At 35.5% G+C, this 16,572-nt stretch overlaps 1 protein-coding gene across 2 annotated transcripts; it reads right to left on the bottom strand.

Moving 5' to 3' along the window:
* Positions 1 to 920: 920 nt before the first annotated feature.
* Positions 921 to 16,478, bottom strand: LOC100373190 (eukaryotic translation initiation factor 3 subunit D). Of its 2 annotated transcripts, XM_006823933.2 has the most exons (15): positions 16,271 to 16,478; positions 15,745 to 15,790; positions 14,839 to 14,978; positions 13,409 to 13,558; positions 13,130 to 13,254; positions 10,769 to 10,901; positions 10,401 to 10,496; positions 8,426 to 8,474; positions 6,314 to 6,444; positions 5,682 to 5,770; positions 5,196 to 5,325; positions 3,869 to 4,011; positions 2,287 to 2,479; positions 1,863 to 1,962; positions 921 to 1,514 (listed from the first exon to the last, which is right to left on the bottom strand). In XM_006823933.2, exons 1-15 carry the CDS (start codon positions 16,394 to 16,396, stop codon positions 1,501 to 1,503), a joined length of 1,665 nt encoding a protein of 554 aa, XP_006823996.1. In that variant the 5' UTR covers positions 16,397 to 16,478; the 3' UTR covers positions 921 to 1,500. The 2 variants fall into 2 exon arrangements, with proteins under 2 accessions (XP_006823996.1, XP_002740709.1); XM_002740663.4 differs by lacking the exon at positions 921 to 1,514 and having other exon boundaries at positions 1,678 to 1,962.
* Between the last annotated feature and the right edge of the window lie 94 nt (positions 16,479 to 16,572).

Here is a 16,572-nt window from a genome sequence, read left to right as displayed (position 1 = left end):
TGATTTGTTAACGCAAGGAATCTTCAAAAAGCATGGACAATTCTGATGGAAAACGCTGCTCTGATAGACAAGGGTCCGTACAAACATCAAAAGTTCTGATCAGAGTTTCTACACTTAACTTTCTTGTATTAAAAGAATCAAGACAGACAAGGACAACTAAACCATTGCATTCTGCTAGACTGATCATTATCAACACTACACTATTTTATCGGCAGACACAAATGCTTATCTGACTTGTTCTCACTTGGGTAAACTTGAGGACAGAACCTCAATGTTTTCGGAAAGATACAATATTATAAACATAGAAGTGGCTTACAATTTATGCAGCAAAGTTCCAACTAAATCACTCACCTTTTTATTCTAGTAATTTTGGAGAAAAATAGGGAAGGGGTGTTGAAAAAAAATGCACTCAGCTTAGTAGAAAACTGCTTATTAAATGATTGTAGCTTTTATTGATAATGATACAATGTAATTTTATCTCTGAAAACCATTCGATATTTAGATTCAAGTAAAATAACAATAAGGATGTATACCAGTAAACCATGTATGGTAAATGTATGACAAAGCTCCCATAGTAGACAATGGCAGAAATGACCTACAATCAATACTAATCTACATAAATTAGGATTTTTATGGACAAACTATTATTGAAGTCATACAAAACTGAAATGGATTGTATGTGAGAAATAATGAAATCATGTCTATTGCATAACAACTGACAATGATAATGATGGCAGCTCATAGACTTCACAGGTACATTGAACCATCAAATTTTAAAGTCCGTTTTCAAATGAAATTGACATAACTTAAGACTTCATGTTTCAAGAAGTTATTAAGTGAGCTATGTTTTCAGCCAACAGGAACTATTTTATAGAAGGTGAAAGGGTTAGTTAAATGGTGGATTGATACAACATGCTTTCATGCAATTACAAATATGGTAAGTGTGGTACTGCAGAATACTTTATTTGATGGAACAGGGATGATTAAAATTGTCAATTATTAGTGATAATTTACTACAAAAAAAATCCCAGAAAAAATTAAACAAAATATTGATTGATAAATAAATCTATCTATCTATCTATCAAGTTAAAATAGAACACACCTTGTGTCCTTAAACAGTGTATTACTGTCATGACGTTTCCGGTTATACATGTGATAAAGATATAACTATGGAACTTGTCATAAATCACTCTGTATTGTATTAGTTGAGATATATTAACCAAACTGAAACTGTCATCGACATAACACCTCCCCTGATACCTTGTATTCTTCATTACGACAAGAGAGATTTACAACTAAAATAATCTGCAGTTGAATACATTTATGATTAATGACGTGCGGTGAACATGAAATTATTGTTATTCTATGGGAACTTGATGAGAAGTTGTGACAATATGAAAATGATCATTTGATATTGGCAGAGAGATGTCTCATCAAGTTAATGTGCATATCTGTAGTCAGACCACTGTGGAATTGCAACCACAACGTCCAGAACCATCGTCAATCATCGTCATCTGAAATATGACATAAAAGAAGTTCAAGAACTATGCCTTGGTAAAACACAGACTATGCCAACTCAGCAGGACAACTATATTATTATGACGGTTCCCATCAGGAAAAAGTCAGGTTGTTTTGTTGTGGAAATGAATAGTTAGCCAATTAGTAAGAACAAACACAGATTATGAGGAGTATAGCAAGTGTGGAACACAAACAAACAAACAAAATTTGTATTGTCAAGAGTATCATTTCTGCTGGGCTGTACCAGGTAGGCTAGGTCGAGTTCAAATACAATGATTACTAAATGCTAGCTGGCTAACTCAACATTTAAGTCATCTTGGTGTAACCATGTCTTGGAGCCTTACCATTATCATCATTATCATCCTCATCGTCATCATCATCGTCCTCATCTTCTTCATCAGTTTCAAATGTACTATCAGGGATATCGTATACTCTTACCACAGGCTGATAAGAAAAATGATTTTATATGTTATGCCATCTGTGGGATAGAATCTTCTCACTTTATTTGGTGAATAAGTTCCATATGAAGAGTGCAAAACATGGCATTTCAGCTAGCATGCTATTTTAGCTAATCTGTAATAATTCACCATTTGAAAAAAATATACTCATATGAGATGTTGGCATTCTAGCTATTATTAAGATTCTGTAAATTTGAGCTTTGACTCAAACTTGCTAAAATGGCATGGGTCTATTTCAGTGTACAGTCACGCACACAAGAATTACTGAAAACTTGATCTTTCTAATTCTACTTCCTATGCTCATACTCACTTTATTTGGGTCTTTCATGATGAGGAATTTTCCTTCTGGTAGTTTTCTACATATATCAATGATGCATCTGAGAACACCCCATGCATTGTCCATATTGAGATTTATCTGTGAGGCAAACTCACTTGGTTTGAACTGCTGGGTTCCAAGAATAACATGTTTGGATGAATCTTTGGGGTTTACTCTTGAAACATACCTGTATATTGAGATTAAGTAAATTAGTTTAATGATCCACAGAATAAATTTACTATAAACTCTTACTACTAGAAATTTGGATTTGAGATTTTGAGATGATCAAACCATGCAGTGCTTGATTATTAAAGAACAAAACTACCAAAAGTGTACTAATCTGTTTTGGATAGACTCTTTATATTTTCATATTTAACAGTATGTATTATATGAAACAGATGCACATCAAAAATATAATTGTACATGTATATATAACTGGTACCTAGTTTTCTGGAGAATTTCAAAAAATAAATTGCTGGAAATTACAGTGCAATATTTTGGTATCTAGGGATTACTTAGTATGCTATTCTGAAGTTCCAAGTGAAATTCAGCACCAATGATACTGCTCTGTGATGCACAATAAGTTGCAGTCAAGTTGGAAAAATTTGTCATGATTGGTCACATGGTTTGGTCGCCATTTTGGTTTTCTTCTCACCAGGAAGTAGTTTTTTACTTATGCCACATTTATGTGATTATCTTCTAAACTGCATGTTATCTCTATATCAAACTCTTTCAAAAAGTTTTTAAAAAAATTCAAATCAGTCACGTGGGTTGGTCGCTTGTGATGTTGCATGTTAGCCGTGGATTTTAGGCAAAATTGACCAAAGGTTTAGGCATTTGTTTCTCAAAGGAGATTCAACCAATCAACTAGATATGCTGTGTATAACATGTCTGGTCTTACTTGTTGCAAGAAAAATATTATAATTTTACTCAGTCATGTGATTTGGCCGCCATCTTGGATTGTGTGAAAATGGGAATTGTGCAATTATATGTGTTGTATTGGTCCAATTAGGCTCAAATTTTGTATGTGCATTCTACTATTAGATACTATACCAGAATGGCTAATGGCTGCATCATGTGGCTTGGGGCCCATGGGGTGGGGGGCTTTTATCCTCATTAAAATGCATAACTGTTATATCTCAAGCACTGTTGCAGATAGGAAGACGAAACCTGCATTATTATGATGACGTTAAACAAGAGATCTGACTAAAATAACAGATGACCATATATGGTCAGGTGAGGTCATTAATATGCATAACTGTCATATCTGAAACACTTTTGCAGAACAGTACATGTAACAAGTATCATAATGAAGACATCAAACAAAGGATACAACTAACATAAAAGAATACCAAATAGAATCATGTAACCTCATTAATATGCATAAGCACATGGATCATTATATATTTTGAAAACCATATCTTGATAAATACATGCAACCAACTGCATGTGTACCTCATGTTACTGATCATTCAAACTACCTAATTGTCTATCATGTGACTTCATTAATTATGAAACAGAATCCTATTAGCTTGGGCCCTGCTGATGGACTTGCGGCTTTAATTATTATGCTTACCCAAATTTAATTTGATCGGAGCCTGCTAAGAGAGCACACGTTGTCCACTTTGCTAGTTTGAAACTGTTATTCTTCAATTCTGTGGCCAATATGGCACCACGTTGCAAGTCTAATTTTTGACGCCAATCAACAGCACTACTCGCCTGAAATGGACAAATTAACATAACCAAGGATTTAACACAACCCAGAAGGTACCAATCATATGTCACCTAATTAAAGCAGTTAACACAAAAGACTGAGTCTTAACGAGCATGTCAGATACCAACCACTATGACATGCAAGAGGGATGGGTTGGTGTGACGTATGTGTGAGAGAGGGGTTGGTGTGACGTATGTGTGAGAGAGGGGTTGGTGTGACGGATGTGTGAGAGAGGGGTTGGTGTGACGTATGTGTGAGAGAGGGGTTGGTGTGACGTATGTGTGAGAGAGGGGTTGGTGAAGGTGTGTGTGACAGAGGGGTTGGTGTGACGTATGTGAGAGAAGGGTTGGTGTGACGTATGTGTGAGAGAGGGGTTGGTGTGACGTATGTGTGAGAGAGGGGTTGGTGAAGGTGTGTGTGAGAGAGGGGTTGGTGAAGGTGTGTGTGAGAGAGGGGTTGGTGAAGGTGTGTGTGAGAGAGGGGTTTGTGAAGGTGTGTGTGAGAGAGGGGTTGGTGAAGGTGTGTGTGAGAGAGGGGTTGGTGAAGGTGCGTGTGAGAGAGGGGTTGGTGAAGGTGCGTGTGAGAGAGGGGTTGGTGAAGGTGTGTGTGAGAGAGGGGTTGGTGAAGGTGTGTGTGAGAGAGGGGTTGGTGAAGGTGTGTGTGAGAGAGGGGTTGGCGTGACGTATGTGTGAGAGAGGGGTTGGTGAAGGTGTGTGTGAGAGAGGGGTTGGTGAAGGTGTGTGTGAGAGAGGGGTTGGTGTGACGTATGTGTGTGAGAGGGGTTGGTGTGACGTATGTGTGAGAGAGGGGTTGCTGAAGGTGTGTGTGAGAGAGGGGTTGGTGAAGGTGTGTGTGAGAGAGGAGTTGGTGTGACGTATGTGTGAGAGAGGGGTTGGTGAAGGTGTGTGTGAGAGAGGGGTTGGTGAAGGTGTGTGTGAGAGAGGGGTTGGTGTGACGTATGTGTGAGAGAGGGGTTGGTGAAGGTGTGTGTGAGAGAGGGGTTGGTGAAGGTGTGTGTGAGAGAGGGGTTGGTGTGACGTATGTGTGAGAGAGGGGTTGGTGAAGGTGTGTGTGTGTTAGTAAGGAATGGGTAAATGCAGGTATGTGTGTGAGAGAGGGATGTTGGTGTGATGGATATACAAGTAAGGGTACTGTGATCACATGGGGTGGAGAAAGAGGTGTTGATTACCTTAGAGTCCCATTCATTGAGTGTCTTGATGTTAACAAACTGTGTTTCTCCATTGGATCCTATCATTACACCGTCATGTTCACAGCGTACTATTAATTCTATTTCATCTCCGAGATCCCATTTACGATACCTACAATACAGTAGATGAAATATTTGCACAGAGATAACAAGATATATGTGTTAAATGATATTAATTAGGCAAATTATGTGGTAATGTTGATATATGACTAAGATACAAAGATGCACAGGGACAGCAAATGCATAGAATTTAAATTGTTAAGTTTCAAGAACAACAAAGATGTTTTATCAAGTACTCAAATTCACACTCTGTCCTTTGTAAATACTGTCAAAAGCTCAAGTTTTACAAATTTTGCAAGACTTTATAAAAATCTCTCTGTGGTTGCACAACATGGAGTGTCAGTGACTTTTATGACATTTTGTATTCACGAATGTCATAAAAATTAAGAGGTTTACAGTAAAACAAACCTGTATCCTACAGATGCGATTTCCCCATCATCTGCATCTTGTGAAAAAGGATTGGGAGTACCATAACGATATTTTTCATTACCAGGACCCTGAAATACAATGCCATGAAGTTGAATGACTGTACATGCATGTAGAAATCTTCTGCACTCTTGCTTGTTTTTCTGACTAGAATCTTTATTATTTCTCATCCATAGTTTTTATACATGTATGTACCCTGTTAATAAAACAATTTGCGGACAATGTTGTCACAGCAGATTGTGCAATAGTCAGAATTAGTGAGGGACAGTTGTTATCAGGTATTTGCATACTGGTTGCCAAAAATGATGTCAGAGTGCGGCAGGTTATAGAGGTATTTTAAATAGTGTAAATACATGAAGACTGTCAAATAAGGTTTTCAGTAAACAAGTGGCCAGTTTACACTGGTTTGGTTTCAATGAATTTACCAACAAATAATTAAAAAATAATAATCTAAAAAATATTGTTTTAGCAAAAAGCATGCTGAATTTTTTTTTATTTGAGTAAACCTTCATTTTTGTTCCAAACTCTAAATTTGTTACATCATCTTCATTTTCAAAAATTATCCACTACGAAACACAGCCAAAAATGTGATATGTATGTGTAATTGTACATACCATTTTTAGACACTGTTGAGAGAAGTTATGGTTGACAAAAGTAGCTTCCAATGCTAGATTTCTAGGTGCATTGATGTGATTTCCCTCATCTTGTGGAGGTTCTGTGGCTGTCTCATTAACAGTGAGCAAATCTGAAAATTACCACATTTATATATTAATATTTAGTGTTGTCATTTTTTGCCTGTGTTGTAAATATAAATCAGCTACGAATGTAATCAGTTCCAGCAAATTACAATCAAAGAAAGCTTAGAAAGAACTCCCGTGTGCTGAGAGTTTTGGAGACACATTAAAAATTAATTCAAAATTACTTATACTTGAGATATTGATGGAATATCTGAAAACTAATTATGCAAATAAGGTAACTAATATGAACAGATTTAAGTGTAAAACTAATAAGGTCTGCACAATGTACCAAGTTTCATTGAAATGTGATTAGAACCAAAAAAATATTAATTATTATGCTAATTAGAGAATTAATATGAACAGATTTTAACCCAAAATTAATCAGACTGTCTATTGTCCTAGAGCATTTATGTACCAAGTTTTATTCAAATGTGATGATCAATACTTGAGATATTAGTATTAATTAATTATGTTAATTAGGTGATTAAGAAGCATAAATATTTACCAAAAACTAATATGGTGCATAGTCTTAGGTTCATTGAAATGTGATGGGTACTCTTTAAAAGTTTCATTGAAATCGAATGAGTGGTTTTTAGACATCATAGAACAGCAAAAAATTAACTAATTATGCAAATTAGGTAATTAATAGACACAATTATTTATCCCAAAACTAATCAGGTCTCTGCATAGTCCTAGAATATCTATGTCGCAAGTCTCATTGAAATGTGATGATTAGTACTTGAGATATCAGGTGAAAAGCTGAAAATTAACTAATTATGCTAATAAGGTGATTAATATGCACAAATATTTACCCAAAAACTAATTAGGTCTCTGCACAGTTCTCAAGTAACTATGTACCAAGTTTCATTGAAACATGATCATTACTACTCGAAATATCAAAAGCTGAAAATTAATTAATTATGCAAATTAGGTAATTAATATGTACTGATATTACCCTAAAAACTATCAGGTATGTGCAGTGTCATATGACACCTATGTACCAAGTTTTATTGAAATGTTATGATTAGTACTTGAGATATCAGTGGAAAAGCCAAAAAAATTGATTAATCATTATGTAAATTAGGTAATTAATAATATTAACAGATTTTTACCCAAAACTAATCAAATCTGCGCATTAGCTCAGAGCATCCATGTGGCAAGTTTCATTGAAATCCAATGAGTGGTTCTTCAAAAATCAGTGGAACAGTCATAGAACAGCTTAAAATCAGTTAATTATCATGCAAATTAAGTAATTAATATTCATAGATTTTTACCCAAAACTAATCAAATCTGCGCACTAGTTCAGAGCACCTATGTGCCAAATTTCATCAAAATCCAATGAGTGGTTCTTCAGATATCAGTGGAACAGTCTTGGAACGGGTAAAAATCACCTAATTATCATGCAAATTAGGTAATTAATATTCATAGATTTTTACCAAAACCTAATCAACTCTGTGCATTATCCCAGAGCATCTATGTACCAAGTTTCACCAAAATTTGATTAGTGGTTCTTGAGATAATGGTGGAACAAAAAAAGGGACATACATACATACATACAGACAGGGTAACTGCAAAGACTCCCTTTTGTGCTTCGCACACGGGAGTCAAAAAAACAAGCCATGCCAAACTAGGGGAGCCACCATAATTTCTGATTTCCCAAACTAGGGGAGCCACCACAATACATCATCTACCAAACTAGGGGAGCCACCACAATATATCATCTACCAAACTAGGGGAGCCGCCACAATATATCGGCTGCCAAATTAGGGGAGCCACCACAATATATCAGCTGCCAAACTAGGGAAGCCACCACAATATATCAGCTGTCAAACAAGGGTAGCCACCACAATATATCATCTACCAAACTAGGGGAGCCACCATAATTTATAAACTAGGGGAAACATAAAAATGCTTAGGCTGCCAACAAGGAAAATTTTCAGTGGAATCCATCCAGCATCCATTTACAACATTTTCATGAAACAAACTTACCAAATTCAGAGTCATCTCTTTTGTCAAAGAAAAGTTTCCCACCAACATGCTGCAAAAAAATTGAAGGAGATATTAACAAACAAAGTGAAACCTTTGTGTAGATTCACCACCATGTGAAAGCTTGATTATAGCATCCACCTATGTAATGTGACCAGTGAGATAAACCAAATTCCTTCCAATACTATCTTATTGCTTCTTTATATAAGGCCTATCCAGCACATTAAGTGCCAAGCACAAGCACCAAAGTAACTGCTTATATAGATGTATTTAATCAAAATTATAGACATCAAAACTACAAATAAGTTTTGATTGTTTTCACCAAGTACATAGTCCCAGAGTCAGATGACCTACTGGTACCAAAAAAGGGGTAATACTAGTAATCAAGTTGAATATTTTTGGAAAGTTTTTGACATGTCAAATCATCAGCTTATCCAATATTTGGAAGAGTCAAATTTCACTAGTATATTTCAACTTATTGGTGTAATTATTTTCCTGAAAAATGAAAACTACGCTGTTAATTATAAGACAAATTAAGTTTTATAATATCATTAGATTTTAATTTTAGTGGTTTATTGGCTTTTACTCTACTTCCCCGATCATAAGCCCAGGGGCCTGAACATTATTAGCGGGTGGGCATATACTTGAGGACACCTCAGAAAAGAAATTTGCTAAAATCGTAACCATCTTCCTACCCACAAAAAATAATCCAAATTACATCTTTCGTTCACAGTGCTCGGAGAAATATTATGTCTTTTTGAGGAAAACACTTTTGATAATGAAGAAACAAACATGTTCATAAAAATACACACATTTTATTACAATACGGTTTACATACCGTCTGAATTTACGGTGCAAAAATGGTTAGGGTATGTGGAAAAACAGTAGGCAAGGCAAGATCATCACTTCGTTGTGGAATGTTTTAGATCATACGCAAACTCTCGATACAAGGCAATTTCGCCATGATATTATTCATCATGATTTGACCTGAAACAACTTCCTTTGATCTAACAGGTCACATCTTTCCTTAACCAATCAAAATGCTGTGTCGTACAGACAAAGTTTTCCCATTGTTGACGAAGTAATTTTTTCAACGCAACGCGGAAGTGAATTACCACAATATAAAAATGCGATTTCTAAACACTGATTTTGAGAAAAAAACAGTGATTTTTTTTTACCTAAAAGCTGTTGGTAAAGGTAAACTGAGGATGGAGGAAGTATTTAAACAAGTCATGTGGAAGAATAGTTTGCTCGTTAACATCCCATTCACATGTGAATTATTCCAGAATTGCAACATCAGGGTTCATCCTGAGTAAATAACAGAATTCAAATGTCTAAAAGCAGAGGGGTGGGCTTATACTCAGGGAGGGGCTTATCATCGGGGAAGTACGGTATAAGTAAGATGTGTCCTTCACATCATTTTGATATTCATAGGCGAGGTTTGTTGATGAATTGTCAAACATACTTTATGTGAACCTCAAATCATATTCATATGTGTTATATTAATAGTTACTTTTCAGATATAAGGGATAGTTTAAAATACCCTACTGTGATATTAAAGAGCAATGGTCGCACACAGAAGAAATAATGTAGAGAAATATATAGCTTATTTGACCAAGCTGGTCATTGTGGAGTTCATCATTTCTCTGATTCAACAAGTACATGTATTACAAACTGCTTCATAAACTAACATCCATGAGTTCAAATTTTAATTTTAAGCAATTTTCGATTAAAGTTAGGAAATAGATGTGAAATTATAATGGAAATAAAACATGTGAACTTTAACCCTCCAAATTGCTACTGATTTGACCTGGTCAGTGCACCACATACACCAAACATGATAAATACCCACAGTTGATACCCCATCTACAAAAACAAATGGATTTGGCATACAGACTAGAATACTTCATACAGTTACGCCAGCCTATAAATGATACATGGATTTGAATCCAAATTCAAATCAAGTTATTTAGCTTACCTGTACAACCACATCCCATGAATACACTGATCTTGTACAACACATCAATGTAGCTAGAATTATATCAGTGGCAAACACATTGCCTTTGGATGCAAGCTGTAAAACAAAACACCTTAACAGTCATATATGTAGTTGAAATGGGATACATGGTGTGATCCAATTCAATTTGAACTACTACAAAAGCATAACTGATGAAGTGACACTTTGACTGCTAGATTCCATCGACATCAAGACTTACATGTATGTGCTAAACACTTCTCCACTGAAATCAACTTTTATGTTATACATCACATACTATGCATTTCATGACACTACAAATATATCAGCCTCAGATTACATAATGCAGATCAAAGAATAGTAAAACATACCTTACGAATAATAGGATCATCAGTTGTGGTCACTTTATGAAATATACGATTTACTCTCTTCAGTCTCTTGTCTAGCTTAGTAGTCACTCTATCATAATTTTTATCATAGTACTCCATAGCCCCAGCGCAAGTACTGCATATTGCACATACAGAAAGACAAGTTCAAGTAAAGTTGATTATCCTAAAAACACAGTTCTGATTGTGTTTGAAACACTTATTATTAACACTAACATTTCATGTCAAAAATCTGCATACAAGTATGAGTATGGTGGGATAATTTGACGTTATGATAACAGATTATAGGACATAATTAACGTTGCAATGCAAATAAATCTTTGTTGTGAAGGTAATGTAATTATACTCGGATAATTAAAGGGTTTCAAGCTATAACTATTAATAAAATCCCATGAGCTACTCTCATGGTGCAACAGACACTGTCTTTGCCAAGACAGACAAAAGAATATTTATGCAACAGTACAACTAATTAATTAATATTCCTTTGTCTCACACCTGAAATTGTTTTTGGCAAATATTTTATTCACATACCGTATATGTTGATTGACAAATTTTCATTTTTTTTCTCATCACCAATAACAATTAGTTTTCACAAAGTTACCTAGACCACTCCCATAGTTTTCAAAATAGGAACCCTTAAGCATTTCACTGTATCTGGACTATTTGACATACTCCGCACTTGCAAATTTAATGTCTGAATATTGTGAAAAGCCATATCAAGTTTTTGACAACCATTATTTTATCAAATATCAATATTTTTACACATGTAATTCCAACTGGAGCAAGCCAGCATACATACCCAAAGCAAGCCATGGCATGCAAGTCTGCTATTAGTATGGAGTACCGTAAAAACTCCAAAATTTCAACCCCTCTAAAAATTCGCTCTCCTGGTTGTTTGTCGGGTTTCGGTTTTTTTTATTTATCTCCGGATTTTCGACTCCACTAAGAATTTGCCGACTCATTCTTATTCGAAAATTTCGACCAGTTTTGGTTTTCCCCCAAACGAAAAAAAAACAACAAAAAGCGATGTGAGCGTTCAAACGGGACTTTCCAGTCAAGCATGATTCCGATTTTCTGATTGACTGAGAGATTTTTATTTTATTGGTAACGAAAGTATATTCTAAACGAAGTTTCAAATAAAAACAAACACAACACACATCTTCTATATAGAAGCAAATGATCATGGTTGCAAAATCCGGTCATGCTGCATTTCTGAATTGTTGATTATTACTCAGTAGCGATTATAATAATGTACACAAAATAAATTCGTTGAATTGTTATGAAATACAAATAAAAGTCAACTTAGTTTCATCGTAAGCGAATGATTCCGGTCTCATATAAACGTTTGATGCTGTAGGATATCCGCCATGTTCTCTTAGGTCAAATAGGTCAAATCTCTAATTAACCAATCAAAAAGCTGGATGATGCCAACATGTTCAAATTACCATAGCTTATTTAAATATGTTAATGTTATTAAACGCAATGCGGAAGAGATTGATGTGGTAGTATGATCTTTTGGCTTAGATTTTGATGCGATTTTTTTTTTAAATCAAAAAATTAGTTGTTTTTAAAAAATAAACTGGGCATTTGAAGAATAATTTAACATTGTTTACAGTGATAACAGCTCATTGTCAAAACGAAGCTTACCCGTTCACGCTAGTCACGATAAAAATCATACACGTGTACTCTTGAATAGACGTCAATGACTACGGTAAAACTTAGACTCTATTTTAGCCGCCAGGAATGATTGAAATGTTCGAAAAATGACGCCAAAATACACCTTAAAAGTCCCATTTTATTTTCTTAAATTCCATTTTATTTTTTAATCCAAGGGCAGAATCTGGTTCCTCAAATAAGGGATACGTGAGCTTTGATTCTAACCGGATACATTGCACTGGGTCGGGGAGATAGTTTGCTAAACTTCCATGTATTTTTTGTTCAATGGGTACCTGTACTTCGAACATTCGCAAGTTTTCCTATGTAGTGCGAAACAGCTTTGTCATTTGACCTATTAGTTTTGTGCTGACCTCTTCTCTGCGTCTTGATGTTTTGTTTTCCTTGTCATAATACTCACTGATTGATGACTTTGCTTCAATTTTGAGTTGTTTAGCCTACAACTCGGCCATGACCTTTGCTTTTTAAAAACTAACAAAGCACACTGTCTATCATCCCCATTTTTTTCATTTGCTGATTTCTATTCTGAAAAATTCAACCGTCCGAAAATGCACCTTAATTTTGACTCTAAAAACATGTCACATTTCCAACACTTATTATTTAAAACCAGTCGAAATTTTGGAGTTTTTACGGTGTGTGCAAAGCATTCTGGGTATATTCGTTGGTACTTACAGATCTTGGGGGTCTTTTAAATCCATGAACTTCAATTTACTCAGTCTTGGGAAATCCATCTCTTCTTCAACTTTCCAAGAGTGTCTGACTTCAACTGAAGCATCTCTGTTTTTCTGTGGTCCTTTCTATGTGTGCAAAGAGAACATCAATGGTTCATTTTAACAGGGATTTAAACAAATTTGATCAACACCTTTACTCAAAACTAGATTGCCACAACAACTGATTCAGTTCAGCTAAACCATGTTTTTTTTTAAGCCAAACAATAAGATTTGTACAAACCTGAGATCTGTTGTCACCCCATTTCTGTCTACCAAACTGCTTCTGTAAGCGTTTAAGTTGGCGTTGTCTTTCTTTCTGAGCCTTTGTCAGAGTCTGCATGCTGGCAGTAGCTCTCTGTTCTCGACGTTCACGATCTCTTCGAATATTTCGCTGAAAAAACACACACCTTGATTACTAGTACAACACAAAATTGTGTACAATACACTGTGTTTTAAAAAGCTGCAGTCAACATCACAAAAGGAGGAAGTACAAAGTCTGATAACAATTGTCACAATTTGTGTCTTGATAATAATAACTATGTTATGCAAATACAACCAACATTAGTTGTGTTCACGTTACACAAAGTACGGGCTAAGATTTAAGCTGATTTAGGCTTATCTAGCATATTTGCATTTTGGCTAGACCCAATTGCGTCGAAGCATAGGGAGGGCCAGTCGTTAGCACGGGCTAAGGGGTGCCATTAGTCGGTGACCTTTGGTAAGCCGCTATTTACGAACGAAGAATGGATGACACGCGCGAGGTTCTATTTCTGCTGCTGGCATGTTTTGTTCTAATTTTGAAGCGACGTGCACAGGAACACGAGAGAAGACGGACCACTTATTTGGATGCACATAAACAGTATACAACGGGCGTAACAGAATACAGAGTTTTATTAATGCATGTCGTAGACAGCGAACCAAATTTATTTTGTCTACGATTGGAGCTGCTGTACGCTCTACTACTACAGTGACCCGATTAGTGTGGAAGCGAGCGCGGAGTAATGACTGGTGGAATAGTGTCGTTATACGAACATTGGACAATTTTCACACCCAAAGGTCGCCGCAGAGGGCGCTTAGCCCTGGGCTAAGCGTTCGCGCATACTTCGTTAGCCCGTGCTAAGGTCTAGACCGCGTCTTAAATTCGGATCAGATTTAACCCGTACTTAGCATTCCTTAGCCCGTGCTAAGGAGCTGTGCGTGAACGCAACTACTGATGACACCTTCCAGGAGGTAATCCCAACTACCTAATACCAATAGAATTCAACATGACTAGTCAATACTTTTTAGTAGCTAAAGAATGAAAGTGAAAACTAATAATACGTAGATGTTTTATAATACGTCTATAAAATAAATTCATGCCTTCATGAGCCTATTGTATGTACAGCTTCAATAAATTCTAGACTTAACCTAACAAAAAATGATATAATCGCTAGGAACCATGATAGAGTACTGTAAAGGGGTTAATTATTCACTGGGTTTTAATTTGGATTATTTCGCTGACTGGAAAATGCGCTAAATTAAAACCCAGTGAATATGTAAAATTTAGCATAGAACACATTATCTAAATGATAAAACCATGAATTTAAAACCCACTGAATATGCCTGAAATGGCAAATCAGTGAAATTTAAACCCAGTGAAAATTAGTCATTTTACAGTAACAATAATCTTACCTGGTTCATTCTGAACCTATTTCTTTGATACAAGGGTCTCTGTATCTTAGTTGTATCCACCAGTTGAAACGAAGACTCATCCTCTTCATGGTAATATGCATACTGGGTACCAGAACCAAATTGTGAAGAATATTTCCCAACTAAACATACAAGTGAAAACAATATTTTACAACAGAATACTTTTAATATATATATATATATATATATGAAGTGTGACTAGTGTTTTTATTACTATTTATAAAGTGACACTTCACCAAGTCTCAGTGGTAATTATTACAATAGATGGTTACAAAAAATTCCAGTATCTTTTTAGAGATACATGTAGCTTTAAATAAAATAAATTTGAAGCTTCATGTATTAAATTAGCCATTAAAGAAACAGGATGAGACAATCAGTGCCTGTGTTTTTTAAACCGTGTCAATTTCTTCAACATTTAAAACCCATGTCCCTGTCAATTACTGGGAAACAAACAGTGTCTGTGATTAGATTCAAGGCTTCAACTGATGACTTGACAAATTTCGCAGCCAGTACATGTACTGCTATAATAATCCCTCTCATCCATCATTCTTATCTCTACTGTAGTATAAATGCTCCATTAGAATCACATCTTCACTAGAGGAATATTTCAACTGACTAAAAGACATGCATAGGCTAGACACAATAATTTCACAACCAGTATAGAAACTTTTGACAAGACATGCAATTAATGTATTAATATGTTTCTAAATATATGTACATCTATAAATTAATACTGCCACATTGGAAGTGTGTTAAACACAACCTTCAGTTCATTTCACTACTCAAACATTTCAAAGTTATTATTTTATTTAACTCTAGACTGACTTTGTCAATAATATGCAGAGATCAGAATGTGGTCAATTTGATTTGACAAAAATGAGTTCTTACTTAAATATCGCTTATCCTGATAGGTTGCACCAGTCCAATCTGAAACCTGCAAAATGAGAGTTTTATAAATGTGGAATATCAGTTCTGAGATAACAAGAAAAATTAAAATATAAATTCATGAATATTATTGCAGATATTTTCCATTTTTTTTTTTACTGATTTCAATACAATTCCAGCTGTAAAGACATTGTGCACTTCTAGTGGATCATGAGAAACTCTAAGGTTTTTTCTTTATTTTTCAGCTAGATTTTTTTCCGCGGTGATGTTGAAAAGTCTTTTCTCTATCATTGTATAGGTGTGCACAATTTGATTGGTCATACAACTCAAATACAAATAAGATTTTCCCAAATTTACCGCATCCCCGAGTTTCTTATGAATTGGGTCAGCCCTTAGGTAAAACAATTTTAGATTCAGCAGGAACATGGTATAAACATCGAACAGCTGTCACTACAGATCATTGCGAAACGAATACTACGACGATTGACAAAATCCGACAACCGGTACACTGTACACGGTCACCACTCACCTTCCCAAGGCGATCTCCCTTTGAAAATGGTTGATAAGGCATATCTTTGAACTGTCCGGGAATTTCTCGAGGACCCCAACCATTTGGGTTGTCCTGTATCGTCGGTGGAATAAAATGACCCTCCATTTGGTAAAATATGGAAGAATTCTTAAACAAACGTGCTTCTCATGTGCAATGGAAGCAAAATGGCGGAACACAGCGCCCCCGTCGTCAATTGTCGATATCGTGTTCCAGGTTCGAGATTGGCTACTGAATATTTGCGTTGAATAATATTAGTGTACATGGGTCATTTTGATGTAAAA

Source organism: Saccoglossus kowalevskii, chromosome 8 (genome assembly GCF_978046115.1).
Source record: "Saccoglossus kowalevskii chromosome 8, keSacKowa6.1, whole genome shotgun sequence".
NCBI classification, from domain to species: Eukaryota; Metazoa; Hemichordata; class Enteropneusta; family Harrimaniidae; genus Saccoglossus; species Saccoglossus kowalevskii.
This window is presented reverse-complemented; position numbering and strand designations above follow the sequence as displayed.

Excerpts from the sequence above, each read along its gene's own strand:
- LOC100373190 (XM_002740663.4), bottom strand. The coding sequence starts at position 16,396 with ATGGAGGGTCATTTTATTCCACCGACGATACAGGACAACCCAAATGGT. Across the intron at positions 10,902-13,129 it reads TTAAAAGACCCCCAAGATCT|TACTTGCGCTGGGGCTATGG; the intron begins GTAAGTACCAAC and ends TGCAATATGCAG. Across the intron at positions 2,480-3,868 it reads TCCGATCAAATTAAATTTGG|GTATGTTTCAAGAGTAAACC; the intron begins GTAAGCATAATA and ends CTCAATATACAG.